Below are 27,325 nucleotides of genomic sequence, written 5' to 3'. Positions count from 1 at the left end.
AAAACAGTTTATATTATAGTCCTATCTGACCTGTCCTAGACCACAGGGTCTCTGAAAGTGAATACTCTGCTCCCTAGCCACCAAGAGAGTCCCTCATACTTCACCGTTTTAGCTTTTTGATCTTTCAAACTTTATTAAACCATTAACATGACACCACCACCTGAAAAGAACACGGTCACCTACATCTCTGTCTTTTGCATCTTCTTTAGGGGTTAGTGGCATTTAATAATGCCATATGTTGTCTATGTGTATTAGTCAACATATTCTGACTGTTCCCTAGACTTGGATGCACCACAAATAGTGTCTAAGGTAGATGTGCTGTTTTAAGACGGTTTCCCACTTTGTAGTTTTTGAGCCAAAGTCTATTCAAACAAAACGGGAAATTAAAAAAAAATGTAAGACTTATATTTCTTCCTCATGGCTTTGGATTATGAAATGGAAAAAAAAAAGTGATGATTTCATTTTTGATTGGGGAGGGGCTTTTTTTTTGTATTGCAGGTGGTCCCATGAGTTTAATAAGGGCCCCTATTGCTTTAGATGCCATGATCAGTATCATCCACCATTATCCACAAGGTTGGCCCAATCACCGTGCGCCAAGTACCATGGCAGAGCAACGTATACGTACGTCACATGTCCTCTAAGGGTTAAAGCCAATAATCTTGGATTGCAATTCCAACAGTGATCTATCCTGAGCTACAGAATATACTTGCAGCGCACACTAGGGCAGGGCTGCAGGGCTCCATATGGTGACTAAAATCCTTAGCAATACAGCCAAAAATTTGCAATTGGCAACTACTATTATTTTGTTTGTTACTAGCCCCGCTTTACCTTAATAAAAAGGTATGCATGAGTGGTTAGTGCATGCCTACTGTCAGGCCACCAGCAGGCACCCAACTACCATGCACATAACACGCAGGCACAGGCAGCACAGGCCTAGGAGTGAGCTGAAATGCCAAGTGGCCCGGAGGTGGCCAAGAAGGTGCTATAGTGTTCAAGCAGAGCCGGGGCGGCCACTTTCCTATACACTGTATGCTATATAGAGTCAGTGCTTGTAGCGATCCTGTGGCCTGTTACCCGGTGACCTCCTGAGTAGATTTTTTATCTGAGTTGGTGATACCATGTTCAGTAAGGACTCTGAATTTTGGATACTATGAGAGTGTACATTGCTGGAGGAGGCTATAAAGTTATTGGCGCTAGTGATCGTTTTGTGACAGCAGAGGCCAGCTTACAATAGTTGTGGCAAATGTTTTATTGTTTTGCACAATTTTATTGTCAAAAAGTGCTATTCTTTAGTCGGCAACGCGGCAGTGTGTGGCAATTATGCCATGAGTTGTGCCAAACTATCAGTGCTCTAGACAGCAACCACAATGGTCACTATTGTGCTCGAAAATGTGCAAATGGTGACAAGAGACTTTACCTTCTTGTCATTTCAGACTAGCCCTGTTGGCAACCCCCCCAAATAATAAATCAGAATGTTAACTGAGCTCTGCATTTACCTGCAGATAAATTCTACTAGTACGGGAACATCAATAATGCCTGCATGATAACCAGCTTTTATCATAGAGGGCGCTGGATAACATTTTACAAAAATCCCAAGTCAACTAGAAAATATTTCCTTTTGTACCAATTGCAAATTAGTTGTGCAAAAAGCTACTGGACCAGCAAGAATCTCAACACTATACAGGGGTCCCTCAAGTTATAATATTAATTGGTTCCAGGACGACCATTGTATGTTGAGACCAGAACTCTATGGAAACCTGGTAATTGGTTCTGAAGGCACCAAAATGTCATCCAAAAATAGGAAAAAGTGATTATTAAAGAAAAATTAAGTAGATTACTAATATAGATAAAGCAAATCCTTACATATAAAAGTAAGAAAGATCTGCTGGGAGCTGTAATCACTGTCTATGTCAGCGTTTCCCAAGCAGGTAGCCTCCAGCTGTTGCAAAACTACAACTCCCAGCATGCCCGGACAGCCTTTGGCTGTCCAGGCATGCTGGGAGTTGTAGTTTTGCAACAGCTGGGGGCACCCTGCTTGGGAAATACTGGTCTATGTAGAGGACAGGAGCTTCTTCAGGGTCCTGTACAGAACACACAATGTCCTAAAAAAGTAATGGAGTCGCCCTCACCTGTTGTCCAATGGAGCAGGTAACCCTGGTACAGGTAAAGAGTACAGAACATGTAATACCTCCCTGTACTGTAGGGGGCGCTACCAGACACCAGTCAGTGCATACACTTCAGTAATACAGGGGTTTTACCAGTGAATGCCCATTCTAATTGGTCAGTTCTTCCGGCCATTGACACGTTTCACAGATCTGGACTGTCCGTAGCATTGTATGTTGAGTCTGGTTTCAACTTAAGATGGTCCAGAAAAGACCATTGTATGTTGAAACTATTGTATGTTGAGGCCATTGTAAGTTGAGGGATCACTGTATAGATATTAGTGAAAACATTAATTAAAAATGATCTGATGTAATGTATAAACAGTAAAGTATACATGGGAAATATTGGAAAACGATGGAAGCAAATCGTGTTAAACTTTCACTCAAAACATATCAAATGAAATGAAATGAAATTTGAAGGTAAAAAATAAATAAATAAATAAATAAATGAAAAAATGGTTATTGTCCCCCAAAGAAGTGAATCTAGAGGTCAGCAATGACGAACAATAGGCTGAAAAGTTAGCACACTGCTAGAGCTAGATTAGAAAGGAATGGAGATGGAAGAGAAGAGGGACTAAAACAGGAGACAGGTTAGTAACAGCACTGCAGGGAGCACAAGAGGTACACACACGTTTATTCGGAACACCCGACAAAGCAACATCAAGGAATTGTAATCATTTGTAGACATTGCATTTTCTTTATAAGAAACAGTAAAGAAGAAAGGTAACAGTAGAGGTGTAATGCCATGGCTAAACTAGGGAGAGTTAAAGTTTAGGTTTTTTATTGAACCTTTGCAACAACTCGAATCCACGCCATCCACTGTTCAGTGTCTGCTCTATGTTCATCCGCTGATTCTATTTTTAACACATGGTGGAGTTGCCCGATCACGATATTCTTTTGCACTTGAGTGGTCTCATTGCTCAAGACCATTACCAAATATAAATTTCCCTGTGATCCCTCTTCTATTGAGAAGGAAATCATTTAGAATATCTGGGAGTCTCTCTGGGACTATGTCCTATTGCGCCCTTTATATTTTCATGTAAATGTACCCTGTTATTTGTTTTCTCTCGTTTATCATATATTTTTGTTTACCTGTCTGTATTGCTATGTTTTTGGCTTATAATAAAGCTTCATTGTTTGAATCATAAAGACATAAGTTTATCTAAACTTTGTGAACAACAGTGAAACCTGTGCAAAAGGTGACCTCTTTGAGAAGACAAATTTTCAGCAAGACAGAAGTTTACATACACCAAGTTGACTGCACCTTCCTATACCTCGGAAAATTTCAGAAAATGATGCCATGGCTTCAGAACTTCCTGATCAATCAAAATGAATACAAAAATACCACTAAACCAACTTGTGAGGATGCCAGAGAAAACATATAAAAGCATATATAAAAAGATCTAACTTTTTTGTAAAAATATCCTCTAATCTGACAAAACAAAAACGAAAGTGTTTTGGCAGAATGGCCATGGTTATGAAGAAAGAAAAAATGGGGAGGCTTGCCAAAGAACACTATACCAAATGTGAAGTGGCTATCATAATTCCATGAAATCGAGAGAGAATATGTACTAGGATTAAAGGGGTTTTCCCACTGTGTTATTACATAGTTACATAGTTAGTACGGTTGAAAAAAGACATATGTCCATCAAGTTCAACCAGGGAATTGAAGGGTAGGGGTGTGGCGCGATATTGGGGAAGGGATGGGATTTTATATTTATGTCCTGGTTTTCTGCCCTGTTTGCAGTGAAGCAGCCAAGGAAGGAAGTTACACAATTTGCAGGACTCTGTTTGACATAAATGGGAGTTGTACAGAGTAGCCTTATAGACTAATCTGATTATGCAACGCTGGCAGTCATGTAAACAAAGTAGCTCACGGGCTACACAGTTTGTGTAATTCCCATCTAGGTAAATGGGAGTTACACAAATTGCTTAAAAGAGTACCAGTCAGATCCAACAAAAATACTTTTTTTGAATATATCTCTCAGTACCTAATCGTGACCTTGTATATCTAATTTTTATGTGTGTCTTGTACCTTTATTTATTAAACTTTTAATTTAGCTCACTAGTCTGAATTCCTCTCAAAGGGAGAGGGTGTGGCCTAACTGCAGGTCTCCGCCCCCTCCCTCAGTATGCTGTCTGCTCACATCTCCCCTAGCATTAGCAAAACTACAACTCCCAGCTTGTCCTCACTGACAGTAGCGGGACACAAGCTGACAGTGGGAGGACTTTCCCTGCCCTGCGCTCACAGCTGTCAATCAAGGAAGTGTGTCCATGACATAGGTGATTACGCATGGACACAGCAGGACTAGTATGTGTCCAAGCAGGCGGGCGGGCAGGGGGCAGTTGTTTGACTGGCTTTTTCAGTATGAAATACTGAAAATTTTTATATGAAAGCAATTGCAAAACCTATTGGTTATACATGCTTTACAACATATCAAATGTTTTTGTATCTGACAGTGCCCATTTAACTTCCCTGCATAGACCGGAGGAGGTGGAAAAAGCTGAAAGTGACCAAAGCAAACAGGTCAGAGGAGACAGAAAACTAGGAAGTAACAAGGTGGGACAACCCCTTTAAATGTCAGGTGTTGGAAAAAAACACACCAGAATTTTTATGAATATTGGTATATGGAAACTTAGGACTTCAATTGTACTACATGAAATGCTTTACAATGCTTAGATCCTCTAAATAGCCTATTAAAAACCAAGTAAGGATTAACATGGTACCTCAAACAGTTTTTCAAATTTCTGGAACTCTAAGAACCTTGTCTGAAATCCCTCAGCAAGAGCTCCTCCTAGAGAAAAGAAACAAACAGATCCTGACATTTGTACATGGAATATAGGTGTTTTATTAAATTTCCATTTTACTCCCCATTTTTAGCTCAGGCCTAAAATAAAGCTCAATTACATAATATTTTAAAAATTCTCTATACCACTAAACCTAGTAAACCCAGTAAGTAGACGTCTAAAGACAACATAGAGTACAAGAAAGGTAACCCCTCTGATGACGCAGCCACATACCTACTGGGGCTCAGGTGACTACTACTAAAAGCACAAAAGTCCACGTTCTGACATGAGATTTATCAAAACCTGTGTGAGGAAAAGTTAAACAGTTGCCCATTTCAACCACATCGCTTAATTTTTAAAAAGGCCTCTGCAAAATGAAAGAAGAGATTTTATTAGTTGCTATGAGCAACTACTCAACTTTTACTCTGAACAGGTTTTGATAAAAATCACCATAGTCTATGGTTGATCAGCATTTGTCTTAAGAGAATCCCTTTTGTTGTACTGAATGGTTGGTGTCTTAGTATTCAGACCTCTGCCAATAATATCTAATAAGGGTATGTTCACACGTACGCAGATTTTATGCAGTAGATTTCAATGTGAACTAAATGACTGAGCACAGCTTCTAATCTGCAGTTACAAATCCTGCGCACCAAATCTGCGCAATATCCTGTACGTGTGAACGTACCCTAAATCTCTGAAAAAAATTTTTTGTACATATATGTACATTTAAGTATGAACTATGTACCAAAAACACGTAAAATAGGGAAATTACATGAGGGTTTTCCAGGACTGATTGGCATCCAGTAAGAAAGCCTCAGCGTTCCTATTGCATATAAAACGGGGTGATTGTGCTTCCATAGTGTGACATAAGATGGCGACATCAAGGCAAGAAAACGTTTTTGAAATGTTGGAATTTGCAAAAACAGGGTCTGTTGTAGAATAAATTTGGTAAATCTGCTCACATAGAATTTCATGTGAGGTGAAGCAATTGGCTGAGCTGCTGCAAGAAAAATAAAACTTTAACTTACCTCCTGTCGCTCCCCCAGTGTGCCGATATTGGTCTCCTGCCCTCTGGCCCAGGTGGTCTTCCACATTCTGGGTCCTGACACGTCACACTGGCCAAGCTTATTGCTGGCTGCAGTGATGTTCTGAGTGGAAGTGTCGTGTAATGTTACATGACACTATCACTCAGCGCATCCCTGCCCAAGATGGCGATAAGCTCAGCCCAGTGTGACGTGTCAGGACCAAGAATGGGAAAACGACCGGGGCCAGAGTACAGGAGACTAATATTGATACACCGGGGGAGCAATCTGATGAACTTTCACTGTTGGGGATCAGAAAAACTCTGCCCATATCAAGCAAAGAGCAGACGCACTGGCCACTCCTAACTGGACATGTTAAAGAAATGGCTTATGCCTCAGAACAAGGAAGATCTGCCAAATGTAGTCAGCAGGATGGTTCACCTCCACATTTCCATTCTGATGTTCAAGATAAATAAATTAAACGCTACCAGAACGTTGGATTAGCCACACTGGTGTCACTAATGTTGTGCTGGCCTACAGATCGCCAGTAGAGATGAGCGAATTTACAGTAAATTCGATTTGTCACAAACTTCTCGGCTCGGCAGTTGATAACTTATCCTGCATAAATTAGTTCAGCTTTCAGGTGCTCCGGTGGGCTGGAAAAGGTGGATACAGTCCTAGGAGACAATTTCCTAGGACTGTATCCACCTTTTCCAGCCCACGGGAGCACCTGAAAGCTGAACTAATTTATGCAGGATAAGTCATCAACTGCCGAGCCGAGAAGTTCGCGACGAATCTAATTTACTGTAAATTCGCTTATCTCTAATCGCCAGATCTAACACACTGTGATTTCTTTTTGTGGGGGCTACATCAAGAAACCAATGCATCAACTTCCCCAAAAGCGACAACCCCACTCACACCAAGTGGAGTCAATATCAGAGGACATGCTGGAATGCGTCTAAACAGAACTGACTAGAGTGCCTTTTCACCTTAATACATTTCTATTATGTTTTCTCAGATATGAAGCTATAATTTTGCACTATTACTTTTAAAATCCCATTTAAGGCCTAAAAGGTTGCTTAGAAGTAATGAGAGATAGAAAAGTAAGGCAAGTGTGAACTGTAAAAAATATAGTCAGCCCTCTAAATTGCCATATATTAAATTTGAAAGTTGAGTTCCACCTACCGGCCTCTGGCATCCCCTGTGCCTTGTGCATCCTGGCACTCAGAACTTCTTTGGCAGAAACAAAAAATATGCGATTTTGTGCCTCTGATCTATCTACCACTTTCAGTTCATCCACTAAAAAAGACTGGCAACGCTCTGTGTGTTGATTGCGCACCTGCTCGTACAGATACCAGAATATAAAATGTTAGTAAGGCACTCTAATAATAAAATGCACATTTACAAATGTATTGCCTAGAACAGTGGTCTTCAACCTGTGGACCTCCAGATGTTGCAAAACTACAACTCCCAGCATGCCCGGACAGCCAACGGCTGTCCGGGCATGCTGGGAGTTGTAGTTTTGCAACATCTGGAGGTCAGCAGGTAGAAGACCACTGCTCTATAATTATTGTTCATGAAGATTCTTTGTTAAAAACTTCACTTGTTCAGCAATATTGATTCCAAGTTTTTTGAATACTTTCTTTATTACAGTATGATCTTATTGTATACTTTAATTCTATGTTCTTCAGTTCGGCCATGCCCCCATTGCCCTCTTTGTAGTTTTGCAACATCTGGAGGTCCGCAGGTTGAAGACCACTGGCTAGAGATGAGCGAACTTACAGTAAATTCGATTCGTCACGTACATCTCGGCTCGGCAGGTGATGACTTTTCCTGCATAAATTAGTTCAGCTTTCAGGAGCTCCCGTGGACTGGAAAAGGTGGATACAGTCCTAGGAGACTCTTTCCTAGGACTGTATCCACCTTTTCCAGCCCACCGGAAAGCTGAACTAATTTATGCAGGAAAAGTCAGCAACTGCCGAGCTGAGAAGTTTGTGACGAATCGAATTTACTGTAAGTTCACTCATCTCTACCAGTGGCCTAGAAGATATTCAGCACATCATCTGTATGTAATATACCCAGCATGCTAACCCTGGGCACACAACAGTGTTGTCATTTTTTGTTGGGTAAATTATCCATGAAAATCGCATGCCACAGAACATAGACATGAGGAAGGCTCTTTATGTGTGTCCTGGTTGAGCACAGAAACAACCTAATTGTCCACACATCATGGTAACAAACACAGAACAAATGACCTCTGAACTATATATTACAAATATTCACTTACATCCTCCATGTACTCTGGTTCAGAGGCTGATGCATCCCAGCGATTATTTAAGATAAAAATATTTGGCTTAGAAAGTCTCTCATTGACCTTATGAAAGAAGTGCTTCTCCTAAAACAGTAAAGAAAAGAACACCGTTATACACAGCGCTTCACTTTAGAACACCAGGCAAGCGAAGGTTTTGTTAGATATGGTCGAAAACATCTATCACAATTAGAGATAAGCAAACTTACAGTAAATTTGATTCGTCACGAACTTCTCTGCTCGGCAGTTGATGACTTTTCCTGCATAAATTAGTTCAGCTTTCAGGTGCTCCGGTGGGCTGGAAAAGGTGGATACAGTCCTAGGAGACTCTTTCCTAGGACTATCCACCTTTTCCAGCCCGCCGGAGCACCGGAAAGCTGAACTAATTTATGCAGGAAAAGTCATCAACTGCCGAGCCGAGAAGTTTGTGACGAATCGAATTTACTGTAAGTTCGCTCATCTCTAATCACAATTTATATATACAGTGTTGTACACAAAACACATTAGCAGTTTTGCAAGATCACCATCCACCACACTCACAAGTCATGGGAATGAATCTGCCAAGTCGCTCTACACTGGCAACCTCTAGGCCAGTATCATTAAGCATAGTTTGGTGTATTTCTAATGTATCATTTCTAGAGAAAGCCAGGAATGATTGCTTAAAGGAGTTATCAAGGAAAAAACTTATATATATATATATATATATATATATATATATATATAAACTGGCTCCAGAAAGTTAAACAGATTTGTAAATTACTTCTATTAAAAAATCTTAATTCTTTCAGTACGTATGAGCTTCTGAAGTTAAGGTTGTTCCTTTCTGTCTAAGTGCTCTCTGATAACACCTGTCTCGGGAACCGCACAGTTTAGAAGTTTGCTATGGGGATTTGCTTCTAAACACGTGTCATCAGAGAGCACTTAGACAGAAAGGAACCACCTTAACTTCAGAAGCTCATAAGTACTGAAAGGATTTAGATTTTTTAGTAGAAGTAATTTACAAATCTGTTTAACTTTCTGGAGCCAGTTGATATATATAAAAAATGTTTTTTCCTGGATAACCGCTTTAATGGAGGATAGGAGGAGTAGTACAAAAAAAAAACACAAGTGATACTTACCCACATGTTCCCCACAGCTACCGCTCGAGTAAATTCTGGTTCTTGACTCTGTTCTACTGCTTCACCCCAAGTCCTAGGTGAGAGGTCTCAGCAGGACCTGCTCACTTAACCAATCACTGACTGAGATGGGACACAGCGGTGGCCAGTGATTGGCCGAGGAGGCACGTTCTGCTGAGACATCTCACTTCGGAAGCAGGAGGAAACTGTGAGCAGCAGAGGACTGAAAGTTACTGAAAAGAAGTGCAAAGGGCTAGGGTAGGTAGGCACCACTTTAAAAAAAAAATTTTATACCACATCCTGCAATATACAGCATGTGAAATAAGTATTGAACACATCACCAGTCACATGCATGGCTCTGGTGCGATTTTGGCCCATTCTTTCACACAGTCAGTCTTCAAATTTTGTAGGCCATGAATTGGGGAATGAACCAGCTTATATTAATTTGCACTGACAAGGGGCTGTATTGCTTTGTATTACCGATTTCAGCAGTTGTCTTTGCACCTCCCTTTCTTCATGTGCTCTGTACTTGTTCCCTGTGACATTTCACATTATTACACATAATGTCTGAGCTTATTTGTTTTTGATTCTTTGTATGTATGAATGACTTGGGTTGTCACCAACATCTAGTGAAAATGCTACGCCAATAGCACCCTTCAAAATATATTTAGTGAGAAAAATGGTGACGTTATTTACTTATTTCACTCTATGTATAAAATTATACTGGAATACCCCTTTAAATTTAAGAGTTGACATCTGCATTCCTGTATTACCGTGTTCATAAGTGTAGATTCTGAATTTGCCACGAGAACAAAAACATCAGCATCAAGGCAAAACTTGTCAATCCAGCTGTCGAGCTCTGTAGTCACATCTGTTCCTGGGCTGCAATAAAATGGCACACTTCTTTTAGAAAACACAGCCTAAGGTTCTGACTATATATTCACAATAAATCATGTATCATGCCTCATCACATGTAAAGGGAGTGAATACATCAGCAGTTTTCCCATCACATGTACTAACATAGAACTACAGGGTGGTCATTTATACACCTTAATAAAATGGGAATGGTTGGTGATATCAACTTCCTGTTTGTGGCACATTAGTATATGTGAGGGGGGAAACTTTTCAAGATGGGTGGTGACCATGGTGGCCATTTTGAAGTTGGCCATTTTGAATCCAAATTTTGTTTTTTCAATAGGAAGAGGGTCATGTGACACATCAAACTTATTGGGAATTTCACAAGAAAAACAAATGATGTGCTTGGTTTTAATGTAAATTTATTCTTTCATGAGTTATTTACAAGTTTATGACCACTTATAAAATGTGTTCAATGTGCTGCCCATTGTGTTGGATTGTCAATGTAACCCTCTTCTCCCACTCTTCACACACTGATAGCAACACTGCAGGAGAAATACTAGCACACGCTTCCAGTATCCGTAGTTTCCGGTGCTGCACATCTCGTATCTTCACAGCATAGACAATAGCCTTCAGATGACCCCAAAGATAAAAGTCTAAGGGGGTCAGATCGGGAGACCTTGGGGGCCATTCAACTGGCCCACGATGACCAATCCACTTTCCAGGAAACTGTTCATCTAGGAATGCTCGGACCTGACACCCATAATGTGGTGGTGCACCATCTTGCTGGAAAAACTCAGGGAACGTGCCAGCTTCAGTGCATAAAGAGGGAAACATCATCATGTAGCAATTTCGCATATCCAGTGGCCTTGAGTTTTCCATTGATGAAGAATGGCCCCACTATCTTTGTACCCCAATTTCCCACACCATACCATCAATTTTTGTGTTCCAACAGTCTTGGAGGGATCTATCCAATGTGGGTTAGTGTCAGACCAATAGCGGTGGTTTTGTTTGTTAACTTCACCATTCACATAAAAGTTTGCCTCATCACTGAACATAAGCTGGATTCAAAATGGCCGACTTCAAAATGGCCGCCATGGTCACCACCTATCTTGATAAGTTTCCCCCCTCACATATACTAATGTGCCACAAACAGGAAGTTAATATCACCAACCATTCCCATTTTATTAAGGTGTATCTATGTAAATGGCCAACCCTGTACTATTTTACTATGGTCTTCAACCACACCAACAACTTAAAAATGGGGGCATGGCCAAATTGAAGAACATAGACAGAATAAAATTATACAATAAGATCATACTGTAATAAAGAAAGTATTCAAAAAACTTCGAATCAATATTGCTGAACAAGTGACATTTTAACAAAGAAGCTTCATGAACAATAATTATAGAGGAACGCTCAGTGGTCCGACATGCCAGGAAAGGTAAAATTGTACAATTCACTTTACTGTTACACTTTTTTTTCTTTCTCACCTGTCTACAAGAACCAAGTCATCCCGAAGTAGTGCACATTTTGCTTTGGGCCAGAAGACATGTACCAGACAACCAGCCTCCAAGTCTTTAGCCATATGAAGGGCATGAGCCAGTTGATTCACAGTCTGAGAAGAGAAAGGATAGTTAGCTCTGTGCACAAAGGTTAGTTTTACACGGGTGGAATATGGGTACTTTTTTATTATTTTTTTTTTATACCCATATTTCGGCCACAAGTTCCGGCCCAGCTAAATGATTTATAACACTAAGTTTTAGTCAGTAGACATGTCGTTGGACCAAGATGTGCAAGCAAAAATGTCCCTGTATTACACACATTTTAAATCAGCCTTGAAGTCCATTAATACAAGCTCTGTTCACATCTTATGTCCCAGGTATAGACTTCAGACAGAAGGCTCCAATGCATTGCACTGCACAGCTTAGCCATATCGCAGCATGTGTCATCCATTGACCATGTCCACCTCCTTAAGACACTAAGCTAAAACTGATTACCTCAGGTGCCTGTGGGCGGGTATATCCTGCTGGGAGGAGACGACTTTTCTTGTTGCCATAGTGTCAAGCCTCCTAGTGACAGCAGCATACACCCATGGTCTGTGTCCCCCAATGGAGCCGATAGAGAAAAACATCTTTGTCAGAAAAGATTCATTATAATTAGAAACTTATTGACAGTGGACAGTGTCACTCTATAATAGAACCCCCCACTGGACACAAATATGGAAAGATCAATATTTGACACGTTATACTTAATCTTTTCTTATAAAGATATACATTAATCAGCTCAGCTCCTCCTGCTCTATAACATGATGCCAATCGATTAGATAACATCTTCATGTTGACAGGTTCCCTTTAAGCATGGTCATTTATTATATATGGGTTTGTGTGTTTATGCAAGAAGTGTATAACACTAATACACGTCAATAAAAACAACAAAAAGGCTTTCTTCTAATCTGAACTGGCGGCTCTGTTCAGGGTTTTCGTCACAGAATCCATTCAAATAAAGGCAGATCAGACTAGATATGACATCCATAACTCAGATATGACCCCAGCCTAGTTATTTCTGGTTTCCTTGTTCATTCGTCACCTTTACACTCTTTTTCTCCTCCGAGCCTTCTGTCATCAAGAAAGCTTTGTCCCCATCTGTGCCCTCCACGCTCAGGAAGCAGTTGGTAGTATGTCCTATGCCACTGGGCAAGACCTTGTCCCACAGCATGGAGTTTATCACTGTGCTTTTCCCACTACTCGTTCTAAAATAAGGAATAACCAAAGGGAAACAGTCAGTCATACTATTGTCACATAATACATTATCAGGCTGCAAAGACCATTTTAGACACAGTTATATGTTTTCATCCCCGTCTGTCACTGGATGCAAGGTAACTGAAGCAATATGTTTAAGTTAATATCTGGCCTCATACATTTGACCATTAACCCCTTAAGGACCAGGCCCATTTTGACCTCAAGGACCAGACAAATTTTATTTTTGCATTTTCGTTTTTTCCTCCTCGCCTACTAAAATTCATAACTCTTTTATATTTCCATCCACAGACCCATATAAGGGCTTGTTTTTTTGCATCACCAATTGTACTTTGTAATTACATCACTTATTTTACCACAAAATGTACGGCGCAAACATACATTATTTATGTGGGAAAATTGAACAGAAAACCGCAATTTAGCAAATTTTTTTTAAAGTTTTGTTTTCGCGCTGTACACTTTCCGGTAAAAATGACATGTTTCCTTTATTCTGTGGGTCAATACGATTAAAATGATATGCTTATATGCTTTTCTATAATTTTACTGCTAAAAAAAAAAAAAAAAAAAACGCAAACCATTTTAACAAAATTTGTATGTTTGAAATTGCCCTATTATGACCACCTATAACTTTCAAATTTTTCCATATATGGGGCGGTATCAGGGCTCATTTTTTTGCGCTATGATCTGTAATTTTTATCAGTACCACTTTTGCTTAGGTTTCACTTTTTAGAATTTTTTTGGGAATAAAATGTGACGGAAAAAAAAAAGCAGCAATTCGGAATTTTTTTTTAACGTTTACATCATTCACCGTACGGGATAATTAACAATATATTTTAATAGTTCACACTTTTACATATGCGGCGATACCAAATATATGTATTAAATAATTTTTTTAATGCTTTTTGGGGGGTAAAATGGGAAAAACTGACATTTTACTTTTTTATTGGGTCGAGGGGATTTTTTTTTTTTTTTTTTACACTTTAATAGTCCCCATAGGGGACTATTTATAGCAATCATTTGATTGCTAATACTGCTCAGTGCTATGTATAGGACATAGCACTGATCAGTATTATCTGATCTTCTGCTCTGGTCTGCTCGATCTCAGACCAGAGGAGAGACCCCGGGAGACGGCAGGAGCAAGGTGAGGGGACCTCCGGCTGCCATGCTGGATGATCGGATCCCCGCGGCAGCGCTGCGATCATCCATTCAAAGTACCGCACTGCCACAGATGCCATGATCTGTATTGATCACGGCATCTGAGGTGTTAATGGCGGACATCCGCGCGATCGCGGATGTCCGCCATTACCGGCAGGTCCCTGGCTGCTGATAGCAGGCGGGACCTGCCGCGCATGATGCGTAAATGTATGTCATGGTGCGTTAAGTACCACGACGTACATTTACGTCCATTGTCGTTAAAGGGTCAACTGGTGCCAGAAAGTTAAAAAGATTTGTAAATTAGATTAAATTTATTAAAAAGATTTGCAGCGAGACAGGCACCCACTTTATCGAATCTCCTTGTTCCTAGCATGGTGGATACAACAAGTACCACCATACAGTGGCTTAATACGAAGGGCTTCCACAAGTGCGGTAAATCGCGATGTGTGTTATGACCTTTTGCCGATAAATGTCAGAAAGTAGAGGGCACAGTGGATGGCAGATGTCATATTATACATGACTCCATAAATTGCGATAGCACTTTTGTGATATACAAAATAGTGTGCTCTAAGTGCCATTTAACGTACATAGGATCCACTAAAAGGTCCTTATAAAAGCGCATGCAAGAACACATTAGACATGCTGCTGGCCCTTTAAGCCCAAGCATTTCCAACGTATCTAAGCACTTTTTAATATGTCACAATTCAGACACCACCTCCCTCAGATTCTCAGGCATTGAGAAGGTGAAGTTAGGTAAAAGGGGAGGAGATCACATTCGATCCCTCCACAATAGGGAAATGATGTGGATATATTTTTTGAACTGCATACAACCCCATGGACTAAATAGTAAAACTGATTTGATATTACATTATTAATACATGTTACTCCAAAAACAAATATACCCTATCTGTAATGGTTCCATTATTTTTGTTTTGGTTTTAATCACGTGCACATGTGATGTGGACCTTTCCCTCCCCTTCCTGTGGGAGTGGGGAATACACCCTGAGGTATATAAGGGTGCCTCATTTGAGGATCTATAGGCAATGAGTAAGGATCAATAGATCGGAAACGCGTCAGCTTTGCTTGGGACCCCTATCTTTTTGTGCAGTGTTTTATATTTTTGATATGTCTGTTTGTCTGCCACCGTGAAGGTTTTTTAAGGAAGAATCCTGAATAAAGACTTACATTTTACTTCTACTTGCTGGCTTTTCTACAGTTTTTCTACATGTTCGGAGGCAGCCGTGCAAGCCCCAGGTGAGCTGAGACTTTTTCTATTTTTCTAGATTTGTAAATTACTTCTATTAAAAAATCTGAATCCTTCCAATACTTATTAGCTGCTGAATACTATAGAGGAAATTATTCTATTTTTGGAACACAGTGCTCTCTGCTGACACCTCTGTCCATTTTAAGAACTGTCCAGAGTAGGAGAAAATCCCCATAGAAAACATATGCTGCTCTGGACAGTTCCTAAAATGGACAGAGATGTCAGCAGAGAGCACTGTGGTCATGGTGTCAGCAGAGAGCTCTGTGTTCCAAAAAGAAAATAATTTCCTCTATAGTATTCAGCAGCTAATAAGTACTGGAAGAATTAAAGGGGTACTCCGGTGCTTACACATCTTATCCCCTATCCTGGCCTGAGGAAGTGCTGTTAGCATCCAACGGTGCATCGCCACTCCCCCCGCATGTCTGTCTACCCACTCTCCCGCTGTACCTGCTGGCGTCTTTTATCCTTATGAATAAAGAAGACACTATGGTTGGAATTCCTCGTGAGTGCAGCGTTTTCATTCTTTGAGAAGTTTGGATTATTCCTTTATACTGCTTAAACGCTAGCACCGCGAGTGCCGACAGCCAGTCTGATACATCTGATTGCTCCCCACCTAGTACGAGTACATTGCATAGCCGTATACACAAGGATCTGGTGCCGGTGTTTTGTTTCCTCTTGATGAGAAGCATAATTTACAAATCTGTTTAACTTTCTGGCACCAGTTGATTTAAAAAAAAAAAAAAAAGTTTTCCACAGGAGTACCCCCTTTAAATAGCATGGCACCCATAGCAGGGTATGGAGCTCTACTGTTTTACTGTATGTGCCTAATTTCAGGGCAGTTCAATATTGTATTAAAGAAAAAAAAAAAAAAAGAAAAAAAAAAGAAAAAAAAAAAACATTCTATAAAGCTAGGTTTTCACTTGTTTTTTCTACCCGAAAAAAATCACCAAAAAAACCTGACACTGCTTTTTTCTGCATCTTTGCATTTTTGTGGAAAAGCCATTTGTTGACCCCGTGGCAGTTTATCACTACCTACAGGGTACCACTCTGTTGGTGGAATGAAGCGCGACCGGCCCACAGGGCGTAAGGAGATAGGTAGTGATACATCGCATCACTATTCACCTCCACTGGCTGTATGGTATACAGTGATGCATAGCAAACTGTTGTATACAGTACCGAAGCCCGGACTCCTATCACTCTACTGATTGGAGTCCCTGTCCCTGAGCTGTGCCAGCGGCTATATAGCTGCAGCTACAGCTCAGGCTGGGCAAGTGGTACACATTGTATACCTCTTGCCCAGCAAGAACAGTGATCTCTATAGATTGCTGGTTTACTGTAACACCTTGCTGAGCTGAATGCTCTGCTCAACCACTAGCAAGAAAAGTTAACTAATGCTGCTTAGAGGCACTAGTTAACTCCATGTAGAGTATGCAGCCATCTATATAGATGGCTGTATACTGTGATCAGATGTCCCTTTCTGCTCCCGCCTCCTCCTGTGCAGTCCTGCCTCTAGTGAGGATGTCACTAGTGGTGGGACAAGACATCAAGGTGTGGTCATAAAAATGTAAAATATGAACAGACCCTTCATGCACTTTGTACCAACATGTAATAACCCTTTTTTGTGTTCTTTTGTTTGTTGTGTTTAAGACACTTGAATATGAACTACTTAGGATTCGGTGGACTATAAAACAACGTTTTTTTGTTTTATTTTTGGCTTTTTAAAATCAAATTGTTAATGGAGGCTGTAGTGGAATGGTTGTTTTTTGTAATAATATTTTTAGTGTGTAATTTTTTTCTTTAATTTAGTTACAGGCTTAGTAGTAGCAGAAGCAGTCTCAGAGTCCATTACTAAGCCAGAGCTTAGCGTGAGGCCCAAACACAGCTAGCGCTAACTACCAATTAACACCCAGCCACAGAGGTTCCGGGAAGAGCTGGCACCTACAGGCCAGGAGCATCAACATGGTACTCCTGGGCAGATAATGGAAATAGGGGGAACCCCTCACATTTTAAACATCAGCCAGACAATAACAAAGCAGCGGCAGCCTAATGATATCAGGGTGGACAAGGACCATTGTTTTTAGCTTTCCTCAGTTTAAACAATGCCAGTCTGTTACTGTTTTTCCAGCACCCATGTGGCAGTGGGTATCGAGATAATTTGGGGTTAGTGCCAGCTGGGTTTTTTTGGGGGGGGGGGGCGCTAATGCCAAGCATCGGTTACACTAACATGGCATTTTTCTTGGCATTTTTTTTCCCTCTCCCACATATTTCTATGGGAGAGAAAGGCAGAGATTTCTTGGTAAAAACACCAGTGTCTTATACTGTGATTTTGGGACAATGAGCCCAATGATGCCCAAAAGAAGAAGAAAAACAAAAACAAAATTGCCAAACTCAAAAGTCACAAGGTGCGTTTGGCATTTCATAATTCCCCATTGACTCTCTGCAAACATCTGGCCATGGTGTTTTTTGCCAACAAAAAATGGAAACTTAGGCTTGTATAGGGTTTTTCTTTTCATTATAGAGTTGCTTCTCTAATAAGTCAACAGATTAATTCCATTTAGCTCTGTAGTATGAATCAAATAGGATGTAACTAGTATATGCGACTGTTGTGTACATAACAACTTAACCTTTTTGTTATGTCTTTTCTAAGATGTTTTACTAGGCTCTAGATGCCTCATTGTTATTGAACAGTGATTCAATGTGAAGAAGTGTAAAAAGGACAACTACCTGCCAAAGAATGCCACCTTCATGTGTCTTCGAGACAGGACTTCCCCAATTCCAGCTAGCTTTCTTTTATAATTCTGAATCTCCTTTAGATCATCTTCAGATGTTATGTTTCTTAATTCCGGATTTTGATAAGTTTCTATGAGAGAGGGAAAAAAATTATTTATAAGTATAAATAAAAAATGCATGCTGCCCCCTTTTAAATAAAATGGGATTTAAAGCAAGGCAACAAAAGCTTTTCCTCGATAAAGAAATGGTCATTTTATGAGCCGTTTAAAGGGAAAAGGTCATCGCATTCATGTTACCTGGACCACGAGTCATCAGGGTGGTCCCGCTGGGCTTCCATGTCTTACCAGATTTGGAGAGATTTCTCCATGTTTGAATATAGAGAGTTCAGTGAAGTTTGGCAGGTCAGTGAGAAGCCGCTGGGGGGCTGCCCCAATGACTCGGGTCCAGCTAGAATAAAAGTGATGACAGATTCCCGTAAAAAGAAATCCACCCACCCTAAGTAAAACTGATCAACTGAGTTATATCTTTATGCAGGTTCTGAGCAGACACTGCATAGTTTAAAGAATACATCCTTCCTACATCATATACTGAACCCAGAGGTCATGCACTAGTCATTGTAAAAATGACTAAAAGTGCATTCAGAAACTGCATTACAATTGCACTTTGTGAATAAGCCAGAATTGAGTGGAGCAATGTCTGCAACCATCAAATATATTTTATATATGAAGACTAAAGCAAACACAAAAATAAGCAAATGTCCATCTTGACCAATCAGATGAACTAGAGGGTTGCTGTAAGTAGCCAGGGCAAGGATTTTTATCTACACAGATGAAGGGCATTTTAGCTCCCCCCTCCCCCCAATTTGGTGGATGACCCCAGTAGGTACAAAGCAAACAAAAAATGTCCGGCATCCACGATGTCTGAGGAAAAAAAAATCCGGCTTTATTGAAGGTTACACATGCAGGAATACAGACAAAATATGGTCTCTGAACGCTATGACTAAGCGCTGTTAAAGTGAAACGCGTCAGACCATATTTTATCGTGCCTGTATTCCTGTATGCGTACCCTCTATTAAAGCCTGATTTTTATTTCATCATACACCGTGGATGCCGGACATTCTTTGTTTGCTTTGTATCCGTATTGAAGCCGGGAGGCGGGACCGGCGGGTCCAGGCCCAGGTGTTGGGTGAGCTGTTACTGCATCACTATAAGACCGCTGTAGGTAGGTAGGGAACACTTCAGGTAGATAGGTGTGCAGTACTTAGGTATTGCAGTCACCCAGTACTTAGAAAGGTATTGCAGCCTCTCAGTAGTTAGGTTGGTATTGCAGCCCCCCCGTTAGGTAGGCATTGCAGCTCCACCCTGGTTAGCTAGGTATTGCAGCTCCACCCTGGTTAGCTAGGTATTGCAGCCCCCTCGGCCTGCAGTGAAAGTGCTGCGCTGCTCTGTAGTATAGGAGCAGGGTGAACTGCTGTCCCCTGCTCCTGTACAGTACATTGAGTGGAGATTTGTACATCGTATGCATTGCCACTAATTTTACTTTGGCAGGGGGAGAAGGGGATGGTTGCATCTCATATGAATCCCCTGCCTGCGGCTGGGGGTTCTGAGAATTCCGCCTCTCCACCACCTGCACCGTAAGGCACCTGCTTGAGCTGCCTTATGAAAGCAGCGGGCCTGTAAGTAGCTGTTCCGCTTCACCGTTTTTCATCCACCAGGTCTACTGCACATTGCTCCATTCTTCTGTAAGGACCCCTAAGGCTAGTGGGTAACTTTTGTTCTCCTTACAGTATGGACGACATCTGTTATGCCATTTTCTAGTGTAAAAATACCCAGGTAAAAAACATTACTCTTCCACAAGTCATATTCAAAACCATAAAATAAAGATTGCGCTCACCTTCTACAAATGTAACAGCGTCACTGATGTACTCTACTAGCTGATCGAAGATGGATGTTATGGCTTTCTTCGCCTGCACAAAGTGCTTTAGCGGCGAGACGCCCTTTTCTTCCATGTCTCCTGTGCAAAGCAAACAAAATATATTTATTACTCCAAGTCATGAAAAGGCTTCTACCCTGTACTGTACATGCATGGTCGGGAATATGCTCAGTTTGCTGGAGAAGGTCTGACCTTTTGTAACAGTTACTTTCTGAGTTTTAAGGACTTGTACAGTAACAAATAATAGACAGAAATGCTTAGATTCCCACACATCAGACCTTCCAGCACTGACAGGCAGCCTCCCAAAAATCATTACCCTGTTGGCTTGTAATTCCCAGGACTGTGAAACTTGACACTGTTTACTACTTGCACAGAGCCCCTTCTGTCCTTCAGAATAGAGGTCACAATCTGTGCAGTCATTGGTTACATTCCGTAACATCTGCGCGGTACACTACAGGCCCTGCTGACTATGTGGGCACGTCTAGGAAGAAGACCTAAACTACTATAGCTAAACTGAAATACTGAGTGTAAGGCAATATTACCATCAGTTTTTATGCTGAACATGTTCATACCCTTAGGAGGTTTTCCTTAACCCCTTAAGGACCCAGGGTTTTTCCATTTTTACACTTTTGTTTTTTCCTCCTTACCTTTAAAAAAATCCTAATTCTTTCAATTTTGCACCTAAAAATCCATATGATGGCTTATTTTCTTGCCCCAAAAATTCTACTTTGTAATGACATCAGTCATTTTACCCAAAAATCTACTGTGGAACGGAAAAAAAATAAATCATTGTGCGACAAAATTGAAGAAAAAAAAACCAATTTTGTGAATTTTGGGGCCTCCGTTCCTACGCAGTAAATTTTTTGGTGATAATGACACCTTCTCTTTATTCTTTAGGTCCATACGATTAAAATAATACCCTACTTATATAGGTTTGGTTTTGTCGTACTTCTGGAAAAAAAAAAAATCATAACTACATGCACGAAAATTTTTATGTTTAAAATTGTCATCTTCTGGCCCCTATAACTTTTTTATTTTTCCACGTACGGGGCTAATTTTTTGCGCAGTGATCAGACTTTTGATTGCTTTTTATTCATTTTTTCATTATATAAAAAGTAACCCAAAATATGCTATTTTGGACTTTGGAATATTTTTGAGTTTACACCATTGACCGTGCGGTTTATTAACTTTTTTTTTTTGCAATGTTATAGCCCCTATAGGGCTATAACACTGCACACACTGGGGGAGATTTATTAAAACCTGTCCAGAGGAAAAGTTGCCCAGTTGCCCATAGCAACCAATCCGATCGCTTCTTTCATTTTGCAGAGGCATTGTTAAAAATGAAAGAAGCGAGCTGATTGGTTGCAGCTTTTCCTCCGGACAGGTTTTGATAAATCTCCCCCACTGATCTTTTACATTGATCATTGTTATCCCATAGGATATCATTGATCGATGATTCTGCCGCTTGACTGCTCATGCCTGGATCTCAGGCTCTGAGCAGTAATCCGGCGATCGGATACACAGGAGGAAGGTAGACACAACCCTCCTTGTGTCCTCCTGTTGTTCGGGATGCCGTGATTTGGCCAGGGCGGTCCCGAACAGCCCACTGAGCTAGCCAGGGTAGTTTAAAGGGGTACTCCAGCCCTAGACATCTTATCCCCAATCCAAAGGATAGGGGATAAGATGTCTGATCACGGGGGTCACGCCGCTGGGGACCCCCACAATATAGCATGCGGCACCCACCTGTTTCTGTTCTGGAAGCGCTGGAGTGTCTGGATCCCGACCACGGTAGCGGAAGATCGTGACGTCACGACTCTGCGCCCGTCTGACATCACGCCCCGCCCCCTCAATGCAAGTCTATAGACTTTAGATGCCATCAACTTTCAACGCCACGTCTAAAGAGTTAATAGCGCACGGCACCGCAATCAGTGTCACGGGAGATTAGCCACAGGTCCCGGCTGTTAGAGGCCGGGCCTGATCCGCTATGACACGGGGCCATAATGTAGCCCAGCGTTATAGAAAGGGAGCGGACTCAGGGCGTACAGGTACGCCCTAGTTCCTTAAGAAGTTAAAGGGGTACACCACTGGAAATTATTTTTTTTATCAACTCGTGCCAGATTAAACAGTTACCAGTTAAACAGATTTGTAAATTGCTTCTATTAAAAAAATCTTAATCCTTCCAGTACTTAGCTGCTGTATGATCCACAGAAAGTTCTCTTTTTGAATTTCCTTTCAGACTGTCCACAGTGCTCCCTGCTGACACCTCTGTCCATTTTAGGAACTGTCCAGGGCATGAAAGGTTTGCTATGGGGATTTGCTCCTACTCTGGACAGTTCCTAAAATGCACAGATGTGTCAGCAGAGAGCACTGTGGTCAGACAGAAAGGAAATTCAAAAAGAAAAGAACTTCCTGTGGAGCATACAGCAACTGACAAGTACTGTAAAGATTAAGATTTACAAAAAAGGGTACTCCGCTGCCCCAGCGTTTGGAACATTTTGTTCGGTAGGCTTGGAACGGGTGACCCCCCCTTGTGATGTCATGCCACACCCCCTCAATGAAAGCCTATGGGGGGGGGGGGGTGAGGCCCGCACCCAGCATTCTAAACGAACGCTGGGTGCCGCACAGAGATCGCTGGGGTCTCAGCTGCCGGACCCCGCAAAGGATAGGGGGTAAAATGTCTAGGGGTGGAGTACCCCTTTAATGGATGTGGCCATTCAAAATGACAGAATTTGTGGTGGACATGAGCCCCTTCACAGTGACAAGCGGGTACACTGAACATGTTCAACCTCTCACAGTAAATTAATTCCTTGTTGGAACCTCCGCTTTGTGAACTGAGTAGGGAAATTCTCATTGAAAACAATAAATGGCTGCTACAAGGTGTTGTTCCTCATGAAAAACTACTGAGGGTAAAAACAGTGTGAATACAGCCTAACCTTGTCATATACCCTACTCTTCGCCTGTGTCCCTAGTCCCGTATGACAACTTTTACAGTTAACCATATGACAACCATTTCTACAAGTTAGCGTTGCTTTCCTCATTTTATAATATTCTGTATACAATTGTACAAGTACAAACATTTAGAAACAAGCCCCCAAATAGTTTTTTGCACATTGGCCCTGGATTACTAAGAGTGTTTTTTTTTTTTTTGTTTTGTTTTTTATTAGGTGGTGAATGATGTTTCGGACTTGCATGACTCCATTCTACTTTCTATGGGGATTCATAGATCAGGAAAGTTCTGACCAGTTTTTACTGGGTGGGAATTTCCAAGCCATTTAATCACAGATTATTGTGTAGATTCAATGGTAAATAGGTTGGGTTGTGAGAACAAGTCCCTTTTCTGGTCAACAACTACACCCCTTTTTCAGTTTGAATTCTTATATTTGCACACTGCACCACAAATTCTGGGTCATAAATAATTTGTGGCGCAAAGTGCCAAAATTCTGCTCCACATTTTGGCACACAACCCGACAAAACAGTTTGGGGTTATAATAGTAAATTTGGGCCACTATGTAATTTTTAGACTGTTGTGTGACCTGACTACAGTGAGGAGAGAGGAGTATATGGATCAGTGGCTATAAAGCAGCACAATCAATGTGTTAGGGTCCGGACCTGCTGGCTTAGCCAATCACTGGCTGAGTCAGGACGCCACAGTGGGTAGTGATTGGCTGAGCGGGCAGGGCCTGCACTGAGGTCTCAGGTCAGAAGCAGAAAGGAGATCGGGGGGGATGGAAAAAAGCATCAAGCACGGAGACCTATTTATTTCAATAGTCATACATGTCATATAAAGCCACAGCCAAATAAACCAGATGGAACACATCCAATATTTACACTGCTGACTGCATTCACAGAACTGGAAAACTGCTCAATAGAAATCTGCATTGTGAGACATCGACTCAAACATAAAGCATGGAAGTGATATAAAAATAAATAAATAAATCTTCCTTGACAAAGTGTTGCCATCTGGGCTGTATTTTACTGGCAAAGCCAATATTTCTATATAAAAAATACCATAAGAAAACAGACAAAAAAGGGACAGTAGATGTGTAGTGTAATAATTACTACAATAACACCCCCTATAAAAATAAGCCCTTAAAGTATATTGCAACTCCAACAAATAGCAAAAAAACAAAAGAACAGAGACAAAGGAGTTTATGGCAAGAAATATATTAAAATATATGGTTTATTGATATGCACTAAAAACACCACATATATATCAGGAAACAAACATCAAAAAGCGACCTCACCGGACATACTGAGAATGATCTTAGTATAACAATAGGAGAGGTAGAAGTACTGACTAGATTCTAGATAATGGCACTCGTAATTAATCAAGAATGTGCAAAAATTGCATAGAATCTAAAGTCATAAATAGTTGAAGAAGAAACAGTGCAAAATACAAAATAAGGTAACATATACACACACTAGGAGGTGGTATAGGGCCGGGATGACGCCACTCCAACGCGCGTTTTGGCACGTGACCTTCGTCTCCCGGATGAAGGTCACGTGCCAAAACGCGCGTTGTAGTGGTGTCATCCCGGCCCTATACCACCTCGCAGAAATGATATTCAAATATAAAAGAACTTTCTGTGGAGCATACAGCAGCTGATAAGTACAGGAAGAATTAAGATTTTTTAATAGAAGTAATTTACAAATCTGTTTAACTTTCTGTCACCAGTTGATTTAAAAAAAAGGTTTTCCAGTGGAGTACCCCTTTAAAGGAGTAGTCCAGTGGTGATTCAGTGGTGAGCAACTTATCCCCTATCCTAAGGATAGGGGATAAGTTGCAGATCGCGGGGGGTCCGACCCCTGGGGCCCCCCGCGATCTCCTGTACGGAGCCCCGACAGCCCGCTGGAAGGGGGCGTGTCGACCTCCGCACGAGGCGGCGGCCGACACGCCCCCTCAATACAACTCTATGGCAGAGCCGAAGCGCTGCCTTCGGCAATCTCCGGCTCTGCCATTGAGATGTATTGAGGGGGCGTGGCGGCCGCCGCCTCGTGCGGGGGTCGACACCCGCTATCTCGGCGGAGAGCCGGGGCCCCGTACAGAGAGATCGCAGGGGGCCCCAGCGGTCGGACCCCCGCGATCTCAAACTTATCCCCTATCCTTAGGATAGGGGATAAGTTTTTCACCACTGGACTACCCCTTTAAGCTACATTCCCATCTGTACCAAATGTAAAATTGTATAGGTTTTAAATGTATATATATATATATATATATATATATATATTTTTTTTTTTAAACTATGTAAAAGCATTTTAGGGCACGTTCCCACATGCTGTATTTTGTACAAGACATATACACAGATAGACCTATACCACATCATTTTTCACCAATATATAAGTCTATAAGAAAAACATATACCTTTGTATACAATTTTTTTTTTAAGTGGTGTGTGCAAAACTTTCTATGCCACAGGAAAAAAAAAATCATAGCTGATCATTCAGGGGACCAAAAGTAGCCAAAAGTGACAGTCTTGACTATGTTGGCAATATGGAAGTCTGGGTATACCCCAGCGAACGCTTAACCTGTTCAGGACGAAGGGCGTATGCATTCACCCTGCATCCCGAGTCCTTAAGGACATAGGGTGTATGGATACGCAAGTGGGAATTCCGGTCCCCGCCGCTAGCCGGTTTGGGACCGGACCGGGATGCCAGCTGGAATCATTCAGCAGGCATCCCGGCACATCGCCGAGGGGGTCCTGAGCCCCCCAAGTCGGCAATCGGAGAAAATCGCATGTCAATTCAGACATGCAATTTTCTACTATTCCGGGCTGATCAGGTCTCTGGTGACCCGATCACCAGGAAAATAGGGATGATCGGAGCTGTCAGTGACAGCCCCTATCATCCTGAGGGATAGGAGCGAGGTTGCAGTGCTGCAGCCTCCTCCTATCCCCTGTCATTAGTCAGCACTGAGTACTGAACAATGGCAGTTGAAGACGAGGGGAGGTCAGCAGAGAACACTGTGGTCATGACATCACAGCAAATGCATTTCTTTTTTGGATTTCTCTTTAGTTTACAGCCCCTAAAAAGTACTGGAAGGATTACGATTTTTTAATAGAAGTGATTTACAAATCTGTTTAACTTTCTGGCACCAGTTCATTTAAAAAAAAAAAAAAAAAAAAAAAAAAAAAGGTTTCCACAGTTAAGGTGAAAATGAGCTACGTCCTTAAGGGGTTAAATATATCTCCTGAGGCACAGCTGTGGTATAGAAGTGCACAATGATCTGTCTGGAGACAATATTCCACAGACTACAGGAGGAGAGGCCTTCATAGTCACAAAGCAGTCAAGTAAGTTTCAGTTTCCAATGAAGTGGAGCATTAACAGGAAATGGAAGAGTATAACCCCATAGGACAATATGTGCCGAGCCTAAAATGTATAGACACCTGTACAGGGAATATTTGTACCTATGTCCGGAGCAGTCATGTGACCTGACTACTTCTGATACCATACACTAGTGTTTCCCAACCAGGGTACTTCTAGCTGTTACAAAACAACAAGGCATGCTGGGAGTTGTTTTGCAACAGCTGGAGGCACACTGGTTGGGAAACACTGACACACACACACACACACACACACACACAACCTTGTGAACTGATGCCACAACAAAAGCGCATTGGTTGTTTAGAATCTTGTTCATTAAATGTGCATGTCAGACAGGGTAACGCGGCAAGATACGTTCCTCTGTCTGGCACACATGTAGCGCGTTTCACCCTCCAATTTGAGATGCCGGGTGACTGTGAACTGCCCCACTTAAAGGGGTACTCCGGTGAAAACCTTTTTTCTTTTAAATCAACTGGTGGCAGAAAGTTAAACATATTTGTAAATTAAAAACAGAGAGTTCAATGTCCGGTACAGCTGCTGACAACCAATAGGACCAGGGTCTAGGGATGAATTGGAGTGGTCCCCGAAGCTAAGGTAGTGCTCTGACTTGGAAGACGAGTCAAATATAAGATGCAAGGAGAAGATGAACAAAGTCTGCAAACTTGTCAGAATCTGTTTCACTCGGTATTCGAGCTTCTTCTGGCCAGAAGAAGCTCGAATACCGAGTGAAAGATTCTGTCGCCTTACAGTGAATACCCCACACTGTGGTCCTCTCTCCCCCTTTGCACTATGTTTGATATGTGAGTATATAATAAAGAAGCAACCCTGAATAAGACGCCTTGGTGAGTTTGCCGACTTTTTTCATCTTCTCCTTGCATCTTATATTTGTAAATTACTTCTATTAAAAAATCTTAA

The 27,325-nt window shown here is 41.4% G+C and overlaps 1 protein-coding gene across 4 annotated transcripts in view; it reads right to left on the bottom strand.

Moving 5' to 3' along the window:
• MFN1 (mitofusin 1) overlaps positions 1 to 27,325 on the bottom strand; it is a 41,746-nt gene that overhangs the window by 11,818 nt on the left and 2,603 nt on the right. For 3 of the 4 annotated variants that reach the window (XM_056565235.1, XM_056565236.1, XM_056565238.1), the window contains exons 2-9: positions 20,051 to 20,170; positions 18,152 to 18,287; positions 12,839 to 13,001; positions 11,743 to 11,867; positions 10,168 to 10,276; positions 8,259 to 8,366; positions 7,157 to 7,310; positions 4,890 to 4,957 (exon numbers count right to left, since the gene is read on the bottom strand). In XM_056565235.1, coding sequence (XP_056421210.1) covers positions 4,890 to 4,957; positions 7,157 to 7,310; positions 8,259 to 8,366; positions 10,168 to 10,276; positions 11,743 to 11,867; positions 12,839 to 13,001; positions 18,152 to 18,287; positions 20,051 to 20,165 — 978 coding nt within the window. In that variant the 5' untranslated portion in view covers positions 20,166 to 20,170. Of the gene's footprint in view, positions 1 to 4,889; positions 4,958 to 7,156; positions 7,311 to 8,258; positions 8,367 to 10,167; positions 10,277 to 11,742; positions 11,868 to 12,838; positions 13,002 to 18,151; positions 18,288 to 20,050; positions 20,171 to 20,405; positions 20,425 to 27,325 lie in introns of those variants that run through there. The other variant, XM_056565237.1, reaches the window with a different exon arrangement.

Source organism: Hyla sarda, chromosome 3 (genome assembly GCF_029499605.1).
Source record: "Hyla sarda isolate aHylSar1 chromosome 3, aHylSar1.hap1, whole genome shotgun sequence".
NCBI classification, from domain to species: Eukaryota; Metazoa; Chordata; class Amphibia; order Anura; family Hylidae; genus Hyla; species Hyla sarda.
Note: the sequence above shows the minus strand (reverse complement) of the source record. Positions and strands in the feature narration are given on the sequence as shown.